Source organism: Cavia porcellus, unplaced genomic scaffold, assembly GCF_034190915.1.
Source record: "Cavia porcellus strain 051 isolate PalLab524CR breed Dunkin Hartley unplaced genomic scaffold, mCavPor4.1 scaffold_21, whole genome shotgun sequence".
NCBI lineage: Eukaryota > Metazoa > Chordata > Mammalia > Rodentia > Caviidae > Cavia > Cavia porcellus.
In genome coordinates, this window is record NW_026947504.1 from 26,102,211 (window position 1) to 26,118,148 (window position 15,938).

The 15,938-nt window shown below is 35.2% G+C and overlaps 1 protein-coding gene across 2 annotated transcripts in view; it reads right to left on the reverse strand.

Moving 5' to 3' along the window:
* Positions 1-15,938, reverse strand: part of Snx2 (sorting nexin 2) — a 50,509-nt gene that overhangs the window by 5,930 nt on the left and 28,641 nt on the right. For both annotated transcript variants that reach the window (XM_003477377.5, XM_063232442.1), the window contains 6 exons: positions 15,467-15,608; positions 13,102-13,180; positions 5,786-5,861; positions 4,750-4,863; positions 4,406-4,499; positions 2,878-3,083 (listed from right to left, as the gene is read on the reverse strand). In XM_003477377.5, coding sequence (XP_003477425.1) covers positions 2,878-3,083; positions 4,406-4,499; positions 4,750-4,863; positions 5,786-5,861; positions 13,102-13,180; positions 15,467-15,608 — 711 coding nt within the window. The remainder of the gene's footprint in view (positions 1-2,877; positions 3,084-4,405; positions 4,500-4,749; positions 4,864-5,785; positions 5,862-13,101; positions 13,181-15,466; positions 15,609-15,938) is intronic.

A 15,938-nucleotide genomic window follows, 5' to 3' on the forward strand; every position in this document is an offset into this window, starting at 1 on the left:
TCCCACGAAAATCGTGGGAGGAGGAGCTGGTGCGTAACTCAGCACTTACCCAGCCAGCATGTGTAAGACCCCGGGTTCAGTCTCAAGCACTGTCTACAAAAATCTCCCCAACAAACAACTGAATGAACAACCAACTTGACAAACAAGGACTGGAAAATATACTACGAATTACTTTTCTAGCTTGAGGTTGGCCTGTATTAATATTGCTAGTATTTACTAACTAAACAAATGGAAGTACTACACCAGAGTTATTTTTTACTCCCAGTAAAAAAACTTTTTCAATCAAGAAGCAATAAATACAGATTCTCACAGAGCTCTGCTTAAAAGACCATACACAGTATGTTAAGAGAACAGCAGGCTTCAGGGACAGCTAAATCCTCATCTAAAATGGAAAGGCCCTGAGTTTCCATCCTAGCACCATGGAAGAAACCACCCTTTGCAGGTTCAATGCTAATCCACTCTACTAGAACATCTTTTCTATAAAGGATAGTTTTACACTGATTGTCCACTCTCCTGCCAATTTATGGTACACATTTGTTTGCAAACTGGTCTAGATTAGCCAAGGTTACAGGTGTGAAACACTTTTCCAAACACACCTAGACTTTTTTTTTTTTTTTTTGTTAGGTGATCTGAGACAGAGTCTTGCTATACAATTTGGGCAGCCCTTGAACATACTTTATGGCTCAGGCTGGTCTCAAACTCACAATGACCCTCCTGTTTTAGTCTCCCGAGTGCTAGGATTACAGGTGTGTGCCATCATGTCAAACACAAAGCTTTTAAATTTCTTGAGAAATACATTTAATAGTGTAATATATAGTTATACCCACCTATACATATAAATATGGATATGTATTTATGCATTTTATAATTTAAGATTCCCCCATCAAAAATCATTTAAGAGTTTCAGTACTAGTCAGGCATGGTGACACATTTCTGTAATCCCAGCAATCCAGAGGCTGAGGCAGACATGTTGTTGCTAGTTGGAGACCAGCCAAGGCTACAAAGTGAGCCCAAGATCAGCCTAAACCGCATAGTGAGACCTGGTCTCAAAAAGACAAAAAACAAACAAACAAACAAAAAAACTCTCTACTAAAATCATGGAAACCATTGCTCTCAATTCCTGAAGCCCAAAACAAAAGACTTATATACCTAAAATGTAGTCCTAAATGTCAAGACTAGAGCACACACTATAAAAGAGAAAGAGAAGTGTGAAAGCAAAGCTCAGCCTGCCAAAGCTCAGCCTCAAGGGTAACACTCATCTCTCATCATGCCTCAGTTTCTTTCTTTCTTTTTTTTGTCTTTTTTCTTTTTATCGGTACCAGGGATCGAACTCACGACTGCCTGCTTGCAAGGCAGGCGCTTATGCCGCTGAGCTAAATCCTCAGGCCCTAGCCTCAGTTTCTGATGCTCTTCGTTTCCTATTTTAGTGACAGGCTCTAATTGCAAAAGCGCTAGCAGTTTCAAAACTATCATTAGGAAACCACTCTCAATCTGAATAAAATACAAGCCCAATTAATATTAAGCATTTATTAAGTATAGATATGATAAAAACTCAGCAAAGAGACATACAATTCACTCATGGAAAAGAATGTAAATGAATGGTTTCTGCTTTGCAAAGATAATTGAATTCATACTAACTAAAGAAACCACAATTTCATGGAGTGTGATGAACACACATGTAATCTCAGCACCCTGAGAAGTGAAGGGAAGAGGACTACAAATTCAAACCTAGCCCAGCCAACTTTAGCAAGACTGTTTAAAAACTGAAAAGAGAGCTACAGCTCAGTTGCACAGTGCCTGCCTGTCTAGCACAAGGTCCTGAGTTCAATTCCTAGTACAAAAAAAGAAAGTTTGTGTTATAAAAAGGGCTGAAAATTCAGCTCCATACAAGGGCTTCAGTTTATATACTACAAAAAAGTATAATCAAAACTGGTAAGCTTCATCAAATCTAAGAAAGCACCTGTCTGAAGTGCTAATAGTCCTTTGTAACTGTTAGCATTACTTCAAAAATGAAATCCTCAATTAACAGGCAATATATCAACATTTTCATTCTAAATAAATAATAATTTGGCTACAGAAAATATTTTCTGTAAAAAAGCGAGGAATAGGATCTTATCAACTTCCTCAATGTCTGAATTCAAAGGAAAGGATAAATACCCAGTTCCCTCCATCCTATGATAACTAACGTTCATAATAATTCAAAGATACATTAACACCATGATTTATCTCCTGAAATAGATGATAATCTGGTTAGCGTTCAGTTTAATGGTTGATTAGAGATATCTGTAGAACACTATTTTTTAAACTGGATTACTTTCTCAATTATTCAGATATTGTTCTGGCTACACAAAAACATTAAACAGTATATGATTTAATTTAATCCCATCTCATCTATAAATACATAGTGACTACATAGACAGAAAGTCTGATTACACAGTCCAAATCTATACTAGCACTCCCATGAAACCTTCACTGCAACAATCATTTCTAGTTTTATTCTGTTTCTTATTACACAATTGGCTTTACTAATGACAGAGGCCCATACATAGTTTCAATTAATGTAGAATAACCAAACAAATCTAAAGAGTTGCAAACTTATATATTAGAATATGTAAGTAAATATAAGCTTTCTATCTTATTTAGGATTTCTTATGCTCCTTAGAAACATTAATTTTGTCTATTATTCTACTCAACTCAGAGAAAGACAATAGTAAGTTACAAACACTCATCTTGAAGCCATTTTATATGTACAGTACTAGCATGGTATGGAATTTTCTATTTAAATATATGGCTCTATGGCTCATAGGAAACCAAATTCTTTTTAAAGCAAACCACTTAATTGAAGACAATTCAAAAAAGATGGCAAAACCGGCTTACTTTCACTGCAGAAATAAGACGAATGTAGTCACTAAGTAATTCTGAAAACATATAGAAGTCAGCAAAAGCTTGTTCCTGATGTAGCTGGTCTATTTTCTCTTCGACCTCTGCAAGCTGAGACAGCGCTCTAGATAAAGCAGTATGATCCTCAGAATTACCTAACATGGCAGCACTTTTAGCAAAGGCAGCTGTATTGGCTGAGAGTTCTGAAATAAGAAAAGTATTCACTTTTAGTGTCTGCTGGTAAAATTGTACAGTATTCTATAGTATTTCTAAATGTTATCTATTCATGAACAGTCTAAATAATGAATAATTTGAAATTCAATTAAAATGCCATGAGCACAAGTATCAAGGGCTCAGAAAACCACTGAAAATTAAGAATGACTGCTGGACTGGGGATGCAGCTCAGTGGGAGAGCTCTGGCACATGCTGAGTGTGAGGTCTGATGTGATCCTCAGCACTACCAAAAACAAACCAAACACTGCTAAATGTAAGGTGACAAAAACATGTCTATGTAACTGAAAGATAAAAAATGTAGTTTTAATTCCAGAAGTGTTAGAATTAGGTAATTTGACATTTATACTTGTTAATGAAAATGATGCCTAATTTACAAAAGAAAAGCAAGACAAAACTGTACATGCAGTTTACATCCTCTTAGTCTTTTTTCCTCCTTGTACAAAAATGGTCAAGAAAGAAATGTTCATTAAGTACTAAAATCTCTAAAATTCCATATAATAGAAGTAAATTACAAAGCCTGGAAATCGCATATTCCTCTATATTATATAAAGTTCTCTCAAAGAATCAGGAGCCCTATTCCTGAACAGATATTTGATAAATGTGAAAGGAAACCGTGAAAACTACTTTTGATAATAAATGTATTAGTGGGTCTGTTAATTACTTTATGAAATGTATTACTAGTAAGGTCATTACTAAATTACTTATTAAGTAGTCTGGAAAACTAATATTAAAATCCCTGGATTCTCTCTCTTGGTGGTGGGGGGGATGTTGAGACAGGGTCTCCCTGTAAACACTCAGTTATCTTTCTGCCTCAGCCACCTGAGCTAGGATTACAGGCATGCACCATCACACCCTGATTTAAAAGCTATAGAGTCTTTAAAAATAAAACCATAAAAGGTAAACCTCATTGTGAATTAAAAAATCACCACTGACCACTTTTATGCATTTTCACCAAAAAAATTCCTAGATTTTTAAATACTGTGGTTCAAAAATGGAGAAAATGCTTCAAAGGGTTTTCCAGGAAACAGAATCACAAAAAACATTTCAAGAAAATTTTAAATGCCAGTATCTCGAATCTCAAGTTTTTATTGTAATGCAGTTATATCTTCATTTGTTAAACTGTAAATACATTAAACAAATTAATCAAGTGGACAATTTTAACCTAAGATTCAATACAGTTTTATGAACTTCTTCTAAAGTAGAACTTAGATCAAAATACTACAAATGACCTATAAGTTTTATATTTAAATTGTAGCTTTACGGTGTTAAACACAGAAATAACAAGACAAACCTTTTCTATGACAAACCAGGGCTTCGACACTGGTGTGAAGTTTCCTAAGTTGTTGGTCGAGATTCTCAAACTGCTGCTGCTTTTCTTCAAACCACTAAGAAAAAATGAAAAATGGTGTTACTCTAAGAACAGCCCATTGTAAATTAGGTTACCAACAGCAAGTTACATTCCTTGTTTTAAAAGGAACAAATTAACCATGTATAGCCATGGTGGTCAACTGATGTGGCTGAGAACTAAACTCAATAGGCAAATTAATATCCTATTTTCTACTTGTACAGCTTTAAAATGCAATTGTTGGGCTCATTAATTCATCTCATTATTCAAGTCGAAAAATCAGCTCTTACTGCATCCGATTCATTCATCTTGATTGTCATCTTGTTGACAGCATCTGCAGCCTTGTTCACCATCCTCAATATTCCCGCTCCACTCAGAGCTTGGGTATTAACTGCCCGAGGCAGCTGGAATTGAATGACAAATAAGGGCAAACAAACCGGTTAAAAGCCTAGAGGTTTAACAGGGCACAAAAGGGACCCTCCCCCTCCCAAAGCAAAAAAAAGGAAAAACAGAAAGAGGCTGTATTTTCTTCACTCTCATACATTTCAATAGTGAGATCTAATTTCTCAAATACACTACTTGTACATTCTCAAAGGAAAACTTAAAAAATAGACTTTCTATTTGCTTTTCTTCTGCACGTTTACATTTAGATGAAACAAACACGTTTGTCAAAATATATTAAGAAACTGCCAACTACCCAAACATTGGCCACCTGTTTGCTAGGAGAAATAAACTGTTTACAAGGAAAGAAGTCTTGAGAAAAATCTCTTTATGCTCAATTAAGAACATTTGCTTGATTTTCAATTTTTAAAAATTCTGAGACTCAAGAAAATTTTTTAAAGCTCTCAAGCAGAAACAATTAGAAGCCAGGTATGGTGCCTGTAATCCCAGCACTCAGGAGGCTGAGGCACAAAGACTAATGCAAGTTCAAGACCAACCTGAGCTACAAATGACCTCAAGTCCAGCCTGAACTACATAGTGAGACCCTGTCTCAAAAAGACCAAAGAAGAAAAAAAGAGAAACAATTAGAACTCACAACTTCTTAGAAGCCCCAAAGGTGCCAAACATCTCAAATACAAAAGGCAGGATCGTTTTAATTTAAACTCCCAAGTTACAGATTTACATTTCAAAACTTTAATACTTGATTTTAAATTTTGAAGAAGATATTCTGCTAGTAAAGTTTAATTAAGCACTAAGCAAAAAAAAAGAAAAAAATTAGCATTCATTCCATCTATTAATCATGTTACTTACTGCACATTTTTATATACATAATGGCAAATGTAAATGCAGAAATGTACACACAAACATTTAAAGTAGAAATAATACCTCTGAACTTTCCAAAAATTGCCTTAAATCAGGATCCTGTAGTAAAGTTGGGTGTTTTACTGTTCTTTGAAGATATCTAGATTTAAGAGTAAAAATTTCACTTTTATTAACATTTGTTTTAAATTGTATTTCAATGAAAGAAAATAAAAAATTCACTAGAAAGGTGTCCTCAGCCTCCGTATTATTCTTCATTATAACTATTTAGAATTTTAGCACACTCTAATTATTAAACACCTTTTCACTATCTTTTGAAAACTGGTTTTTGTTGGAAAAGAATGTATGAGCTTATTTAATACTTTTATCTTTTAGCAGACTTAATATGTGCCCATTAATTATAAGAGTTCCAAGACATATTACCTTCTTATACTCAACAACTATAATTGCAATTATCACCGATTTGGGAAATAGTCCACCACTTTTTACTTGTTAGTAGATTTAAATGACCACCATCAGTTTTAGTTCTAATTTGACAAGGACTAAATTTCTTCAATATTATTTCTAAGGTTTTGTTACTTTTGATGAATGTCCTATTTACATATGGTTACCACATAAAGTAAAAATACAAAAGAGAAACATTATTGCAATCACCATTAGCCCAATTTCAGTCATTTTCCTTTATTAGAAAAGCTCACGTGTTTGCTATCCATAGTAAGTTAGCAATCATTTCATAAAAGGGGAAAGAGTCAACTGCTTAAGTATTTTCAACTACTGCTCAAATTCTACCTTTTAAAAAACTATAAAACAGATTAGACTATATGCAGTAATATTTCAACTACATTTACCTCATAGTTTACACAGCTTTACTTTTGTTCAGAAGTCAGTAATTCCTTCTATTTTTTACAAGATTAGATCCAAATTCTATACAACACTCATGATGATTATATACTTATGTTTCAATATTAATCTGCAGCATGTCACTATAATAAAAAAATTTAGTATCTGTAATAGCAATACCCAGTGAAATTTTAAAAACTTGCTGCTTATATTATGAAGCCAAAAAAGAGACGCTGCACAGTACTAATCCTATAAATGTAAGAAATGTTTCCATTCCCACTGGAATCACATTTACATTTAAAAGTGAAATTCTTCCAACACTATTAGATTGCAGTGTAGTGTAGTGTAGGCTGTAGTCTGTGCATACTGTGCACCTCAGTACTGGTAAACAAAGGACTCAAATGTCTGTAAAATGAACAAGTAGCAAGACAAATCATCTAGTATCCAGTCTTTAAGAGATGGCAACATTTTAAAACTAAATGGAAATAATGGATACTACTTACATTCTGAAACACTTTGTACTGTAATCTCAGCACTCAGAAAGGTGAGGCAGGAGTATTGCTGTGAGTAAGAGGCCAGCTTGGCTACACAGCTAGTTCAAGGCCAGCCTGAACCACATGGTGAGACCCCATCTCAAAAATCAAAAGCAAAATCCCACATTTTTCAAGATGAGTTTTGCAAATTACTCCTTCATGAATTATTCCATGAAAGACTGATTCTATGATCAAGACAGTTTGAATATATATATAATATATATATTTATATATAATATATATATTAATATATATAATATATATATATATATCTCTCTTTAAGATTCACAATGAAGCTGGGCATGGTTGCACATGCCTGTAATCCTAGCACTTGGGAGGCTGAGACAGGAGGATTGCTTCGGTTTTTGAGAGCAGCCTACACTATGCAGTGAACTCAAAGCCAATCTGAACTACCTTGTGAGACCTTGTCTCAACCCCCCCCCCCCAAAAAAATGCCAAACACAGTGGCGCACACCTGTAATCCCAGCACTCAGGAGGACTATGGCATCAAGAACAGCCTGGGCTACAAAGTGAGCTGAAGTCCAGCCTGAACTGCATAGTGAGACCTTGCCTCAAAAAGACAAAAAAAAAAAAAAAAAAAAAAAAAAAAAAAAGATTCACAATGAATAGCATTATGTTAGTGCTAAGACCCATAAGAAATAAATTAGGTTTAACTTTATGAAATCCTATGTAACAAAACTCAGTTAAGTACTGTTCTTTTTTTTTTTTTTTTTTTTAAATCTTGCAACAATATTAGCTTTCTGAAGAGACAACTTTGAAAAATGACCTTCTAGAAAAAGACAGTAAAATTTTCCTTGGGGTTACATGGAGGTAAAGCACAAACAACTAAAACAAAACAAAGAAAACCTTGTAATATATACTTAGGATACTGTTAATACTGAAAACAGAAAAATAAACTGGACTTTAAAACGAAGGCTATAAATACAAACCAATTCAGGAATTAAGATCAGTGGGGGTTAAACACATGGACATATAAAGAAAGGGTATGGTGAGATTCTGGGCTCCAGCCCAGCATCAGGAAGACACAATGAAACTGATAAAATATCACATTCAAGAAGAGTTGGTCATGAATAGTTTTTCAAATTTGCTCCACAAAAATGTTAGTGATAAATTGAGAGTAATCACTTTAAGGCTTTCAAATTTCTACTTACTAAAGCAAATAATAAAGCAGATTATATAAAATATTGAGAGCAATAAAATTAAAAAACATTTGTCTTACTCTGAATTCAATATAAGAAGCATGATGAGAGAACAGAATGGCAGAAAGGGCCTAAGTGTTGGACGACATTTCACTGAACACATTTATGCTCACTAAACACATTTATGAAACACTTACCACATGTCAGGTATTATTTTGAGTATCTGTAATATATTAGGGAATAACAGACAGATCTCTTTCCCAGTGGATTTTACAGTTTAGTAAATAAGATAATCAGCACATAAATAATGAAATATGTGACAAGCAAGTGCTGTAGAAAACACAAAAATGGACAGAACACGGTTCACAGGACCAACTGTGTAAGATGTGGTCAGCTGCAGTTTAACCAGGTCTGAATAAACCTATAATCAGAACCAACTTCACTGCAAAATCGCTCTTTGTGAACATTTATACTTAAAGAGAAATGACAGTGAAGCATTGTAGGCAAGAGCCCCAGTGAAGATAGGAAAATGACTGGATGCAAAACAAAGGCCAGTATGGCCCAGAGCAGTAATAAAGGATAAGAGACTGAATAGCTAACAAAGGGAACAATGCATGTCATGTAGAGATTTACAGCCCATCAGAGGACCCCAGATTTTACTGAATGAAATTAGGGGTCAATATGATCATTATGATACATATTTCTTCGGGTTTTTTTTTTTTAGTACTGGGGATCAAATTTACGACCTCGTGCTTGCCAGGCAGGTGTTTATGCTACTGAGCTAAATCGCCGGCCCCTACGATACACATTTCAACTGGAATACTTTAAGTGTTAAGGTACAGCTGCCAAGCTTAGAAACAAGGAGGCCAAAGTAGGAGACTACTGCAGTTAATTAGGGTCTCTGGACTACACTGATGAAAAACGGTTGCATTCTAGATACAAGAAGCAGCAATGGGATTCTATGATGAACTAGCTAATGCTGAAGAGCTACTGGACTCCAAACTCTCTTCTGTGAAGTGGATTAATTAATTTATAGTAACTGTTTGGGTCTTACCACTTGAGTTTTTAGATTCCTGAAATGAACACAATCCTAAATGATTCACTCATTCTTTGGACAAAAAAGAATACTGTTAAGAAACTTGCCCAAGGTTACATCAGATATAGTACAGTAGTACAGGATTCAACTGAAAGATTCTAAATCTTGCATGCTACTATCTAAATTTGTTTGTGTGCTGAAGTGTATCTTTTTCTATAAAATAAACTCACTATGTCTTAAAGTAAAGCATCCCAAGGAAACCAACCCTGTGTGTGCCCACTCAGAGGCATACTACTATTGCGCTGTATCGCCAGCTCTTTTCCATTTTTTATTTTGAGACAAGGTCTCACTAAATTGCTCCAGTGGGGCTCACACTCGCAATTCTCCTACATCAGCCTCTCCAGCAACCAAGCTTACAGGTGTGCACTACTGTGCCAGCAGGAACTCTCTCAATAAGAGTAGCCTCTGCTTATTTTACTGCCTATAGCAGAGGGGAATACCTACATACTTATTCTCATCCTTTCTTCCAGTTTCAATTATCAGACGTTTAGTCTTTCTATAAAGATACTCACCCAAATTCTCTAGCCTGAATTAAGGATGTAAATGGGTATCACGGCATTAAATAAAGTAATAAAAAACAAATATTTATCTGTCTACTAGATCCACTAGGTTGGGCTGTATCCCACAAATACAGTCAGTTCTAGTCTTTAACTTAGTATAATTCAATGTATGTATTTTTGCAACGCTAGAGGTAGAATTCAAGGCCTTTGTAATAAACTTCATCCTCGGCCCTTTCTTTTAGGCTATTTGCTGTTTCATTTTATTTTTTAGTTGAGACGAGATCTCACTATATAGTTTAGGCTCACCTTGAACTATGTAGTTGAGGCTGGCCCTGAACTCATGATGATCTTCTAGTCTTAGCCTCCCAAGTGCTGGGGTTATAGGTATGCCACACTATATCCTGGTCTTTTATTAAGACAAGGTCTTACTAAATTGCTAAACTGTCAGAGCCGGGCTAGAACTCATAATCTTCCTGTCTCAGCTGGGCTAGAACTCATAATCTTCCTGTCTCAGCTGGGCTAGAACTCATAATCTTCCTGTCTCAGCCTCCAAGAGTGCTGGGATTATAGGTGTACGCTATCACACCCAGCTAGATATACCTGTTTAAATGTTTGAGAAATGAAATAAAATCACTTAAAAAGTCAGATTTATGAAAGGTAAGAGAAATGCAGTTTTAAAATCTATTCATCAAAAAACGTGCACGAAAAGCCAGGCATGGTGGCACATGCCTGTAACCCTAGCATGTCGGAGCTGAAGCAGGGAGGACTGCAGGCAGCTTGGGCTACACAGTGAATTCAAGGCCAGGCTGAATGAGAGAGAATGAGACCTTCTTCAAAAAGAAAAAAACCCTGAAAATCAAAAAACTGCACCAAATGGGCTGGAATGACACATACAGGATTAGAGTAAAAAGTAAGCATTCCAGTTCTTTTGTTTCCCTAACCCTTGTGTTTTCTTTAGAAATGTTTTCGATAGCTGAGTATGGTGACCCAGGCAGGTCTCCCAGCTGCAGGGGGTCCTCTCCCAGTTCAAGACCAGCCTGGGTTATATAGTTAATCCCTGTCTAAAAAATGTTTTTCTAATAAGAAATAGAAATGGAAATGTTTTTCTATATTATGCTATTCTGTTTTTCAAAAACTATTGTATCACTAATTCTACAAATTACAAATCCTGCATTTACTAAATTTCATTTATCAGAAAACAAACTATCTTTACGCAAATACTAAAGCTTCAATATTCTCTCTAAACATTCCTCAGTGCTTCATACCACATGAAGTTATAGTGGTTAGTACTACACAATGTGCTCAAAGTTAGAAAAGAGGAAAATGCAGAACCAAATTATATATCCTCGGTACAATAAATCTTCATTAAGTTCCTTATCAAGCTTGCCATGTGAAATATTTCAAATTTACTCATAGAAAAACAGTTCTTGAAAGGTCTTTCAAGGGTCATGGTTACATTTTCAGGAGGACTAGGCAAAATTAAAAAGAACACTATGTACCTTTATTCTTCAAAATATTCTGTCTATAACATAATCAATTCTAATGCTTAACCTAACCTTCTCTTAACACAATTTAAATACTTTTCCTGGGTGACTGCTGATTCTCACAGGCATCACTGCATCTTTATGTTCTCTAAGATATTTTTTTAAATTTTATTTTGAATGTAGTAAAAATACAACAGAACAAGACAGAACAAAGCCAATCGAGACAATGTAGTGATACTGGTACAGAACTTCAAAGCAGGATACTGGGATAGTAGTAATAGGTACTATGGCATATCTCACTATCTTCACAATAGTTGTCCAGTCAATAAGGTATAGTGAAATCAAACCAATAACAGAACATTGCAAAACCAATTAAAGGAGAATATTGAATAGAGCAAAATAATCATTATAAAACGTAACAGTGAAATTAACCTTTGCCTTCAAACAGAACATAGACGGAAACCCGCCCACATTTGCTATATTGCATATGGTCATCCTCCCAAGAGATGCTCAGAACTCTGTCCCCAGTTGCTAATGGGGCCATGGGCACAGCTGACTGGTTCTTCTCCCAGCCGGCACCAGGGGCGCTTACCAAGAGGGCAGACAAGTTGCCTTCTTGGGCAGCTGCCTAAGTCCCACCACGTTTTCTAGGATTTTTAAACTGCGTATTTTTTAGTTTTTCTTACTACAAACTGTTTAAAACTAACTCCACTGTGACACAGTCTTAAAATGCAAACACTTCAGTACATTTCTAAAACCAAACATATTGCCTCAAGAAGTTTTAAAATAATTGATATGTATGTATGCATGCATGCACGCACACAGACCCATTGGGATACAAATTATTACACCACTCCTAAAATCTGTCCTACCTTCATCAATCATTGATTGCAAAGTCAAATTAGAAAATTATGGCCAAAAAATCTACCAAATTAAAAAGTGTTTCAAGTCTAAGTAACTACCAAGTTATATTCTAAAAGTCTGACTTTATAATAGTTTCAAATTTATTTTCTTGCATTTTCAGAAAGCAAAGAAAAAATAAATGATAAAATTTCGGGAGTGCGTTTCCTTCCATTCATTTTCCTTTTACTCTGCCATAATGTAGACAACTCTTCAAAGTTACAGAAAATAGTAGTCACATACTCAAAGGAAGATTTAAAAAAAGAAAAAATAGAATATATATGTAATTCTTTAAATATATAGTCAATCCAAGCAATGACTAATACTTTTGCATATTCAAGTCAAAATTAAGTACACAAAAATGAGAACACAGATTGCATCTTTCATTATTTTAATGTTTATACCAAACAATTAGTTTAGATGAACTATTAGTGGCAAAATTGCTGAAAATAGTACATAAACACAATATACCTTCCTAAGAACCTAAATAATATCAAAATGAGATTATTTTTATCCAAATCCTTTTTTCTTTCTAGTGCTGGCAATTGAGTCCTGGACCTTGCTACACTCCTAGCCCTGTTCAAACATTTTTTCAATTCTTTCCCCCGATTATAACTTCCATTTATGATTCTATATTCCATTAGCCCATGTATTTGTATTCCTGATAGCATATGATACAAAATCAAGTGCTATTCTGTACATAGACTATGAAGAAAGACTAATAAAAACATGACAAACAGTATCTTGTTACAGACCATCACCTGACACATTAAAAAACAACCATATCTGTGCCAAATAATGGAATGAGACTTGTGTAATTGAATGAAGGAAAAACATGACAGCAATGAAGTTTTATAACCCAGAATTACCTTTCAAGAGCTGCTCTTCGTTTTTCTACAAACTCAGTGGATGATGAATCCTCTTTACCTACTTTGACCTTGGTCATACCTTTGAAGAAGTTGAATGAGAGTCATAATGAACGTATATTATTGTGAAACACTGCTTTATAATCATTTCTTTACAACTTAAAATATACTTTGTATCTGAACTTGACAAAAAAAGATTCAAGATCTGTACCTGTTATTTTACCTGAGAAGCAAACTACTTTGAGGAATTAAATCTTGGTTAACATCTCTACTTGGTAAATAAATACTAACAACATGAAAGAACAGGTTAAGCAGAACTTCAGCAGTATTATCATTTTTTTAAGTCTCTTTGAGGGTTTCACTATGCAGTGCAGGCTGGCTTTGAACTCATTTTATAGTTCAGGCTGGCCTCCAACTTGCTGGCCTCCCAAGTGCTGAGATTACAGGCATGTACCACCTTGCCTGGATAGCAGTGTTAGTTTACTGAGCCATATCATTTATTTACCAAAATTTACATCAAGTTTCCTCAGGTTATATTTTGTATTTTTGATAAATTCAAATGTTTTTACATTTCAAAGTGCAAAACAGAATTTTTAAATCAGTACACTGAAGTCCAATTAACATTCTCATTTCTTTGGTTTCCCTTTTGGACCAGGGATAGAAACCCAGTCCCTGCACATGCCAGACAAGGTCTCTAGCACTAAGCCACATGCCCATGACTGACATTCATTTCTCATGAACAATTAGGTTTCTTTACTTTCAGAATGGCAAAAATGAAGACATTTCCCTGCTGTGGACTGTAAGAATGTGTTCTTGTTTACGTATCACATCAACTCTCCTTTATCTTTTCAATTGTGGGCTCCAGTGATTCTCTGGTCTAAGCCTCCTGGGTGGCTGGGATGGTGGGCACCCAATACTATGTGGTGGACAGCTGGCTTTATAACAATATAAAATAAGCTTGCTTGCAGAGACATTCAGAATATGCCACATAAAACCATGTTAATTAGGTTGTGTATGACCTTATCATGTGGGAGATGCTGAGTTCAATTTGCAACACCAAAACGGGGAAAAATCACATTAGTGGTTTCTCTACATGGTGAATAATGTTAATATACTAAGCTATAGTTTCCCTTTTTATTCCCATTACTTTTGCTTTCAAAGACATGTTCTATGGCCAGGGTTCTATGGCACACATCTCTAAATCCAGCACTTGGGAGCCTAGGCAAGAGGATTACAAGTTCAAGTTCTGCCCAGGTAACTAAACTAAATCCTGTCTCCAAGTAAAATGAAAAAGGGCTGGGGATGTAGCTGAGTATTACAGTGCCCCTGGGTGCAACCCCCCAAGATATCCTATGAAATGAAATATTGACATAGACTGTAACATACAAGAATCTTGAAAAAAATAATGCTAAGTGGAAAAAGCTTGTCACAAAGAACCCAACTGATTGCATGACATCCTTAACCGGAAATGGCCTGAAAGGGCAAATCTACAGAGAAAAGTAGTTAAGAGATTGTCCAAGGCTGGTGGAGAGAAGGGTGAGTACAGAGGGAAACAGGGGTAATGGCTAAGGCATACAACATTTCTTTTTGAGGTAATAACTTTTTTTGTTGTTGTTGTTGGTACCAGGGATCGAACTCACAATCTCGCGCGGACTTAAATTTATTGAAATACCTAATTTATTTGTAAACATCACATCACTGATACTGGTTTTAGTGGTATAAACAGGTTAAACCCACTTCCATTAAATGTCACAGGACTATAGAAGGATATTTCTTAGTTCATGAATTCCACTTTTCAAATACATTAAAGCTACAAGCATACACCTGTAATCCTAGCACTCAAGAGGCTGAGGTAGGAGGATTGCTGTGAGTTTGAGGCCAACCAGGGATACAAGGTGACTTTCAGGCCAGCTTGCACTAGAAAATGAGACCCTGTCTCCAAAAAAAAAAAAAAGGAAAAAAAAGCTTCAGGTGGGGGAAAAAAAAATCTCATACATAGATCTTTCCATGTCTGCTGCTGTCTTGTGCACTTTTTTACCTAACCTTTTACACCTTTTACAGGTATTTCCTATCTTGAAACATGAAAGAAAGGTTATGCAAATGTTCTCTAGAAAATCTGGCTGTCTGGTACATAATGCAGCACAAATAAGCTAGCTAATGATGACAATAAAAATGGTTTGCTCAAAACTGCTATTTAAAATAAGACTTTAGGTGCATACTCTTTAATAGATGATTACCATAAGGGAAAAAACGAATTCTGCATCTCCAAATGTAAGATGTTGACAGTGAATGATTATGGAATCCACAGATTCATAAGGTTAAAACTGAATTGGTAATAACAAAAATTAAATGTTTGACTTGTGCTTACCTACTATACTCTTTTCTGGAGCTGGTGGCACAATATAACCAACATGTAAATATTTGCTTGCTAACTTGCTGTGCAAACCAAGAAAATCACTGAATCTTCTTTTAACTGAAAATTCACTCTTACTGAACATGGAAAGAGAAGTCTACAAGAGAGATATTTCAAATTTTGAATAGTACGCAATTATTTAGAAGTTAACATTATCCATAATAGTAAATGTAACATACATATATGCACTGCTTTACTTTACAAATATTACAGAGAATCCAATGCAGTATACCAATTTCTAGCAATTCAAAACCTTAAATCATCATTGTTTTTAAAAGAAATTTAAGAGGATAGAAAGTATCTGCCTTGTAATACTGTTTGTTTGTTCTGATAGGGTCTTGTCATATGGATCAGGCTGACCTCAAACTTGAGGTGATTCTCCTGGTTCAGCCTCTGAGTGCTGAGATTACAGACATGCGCCACAACA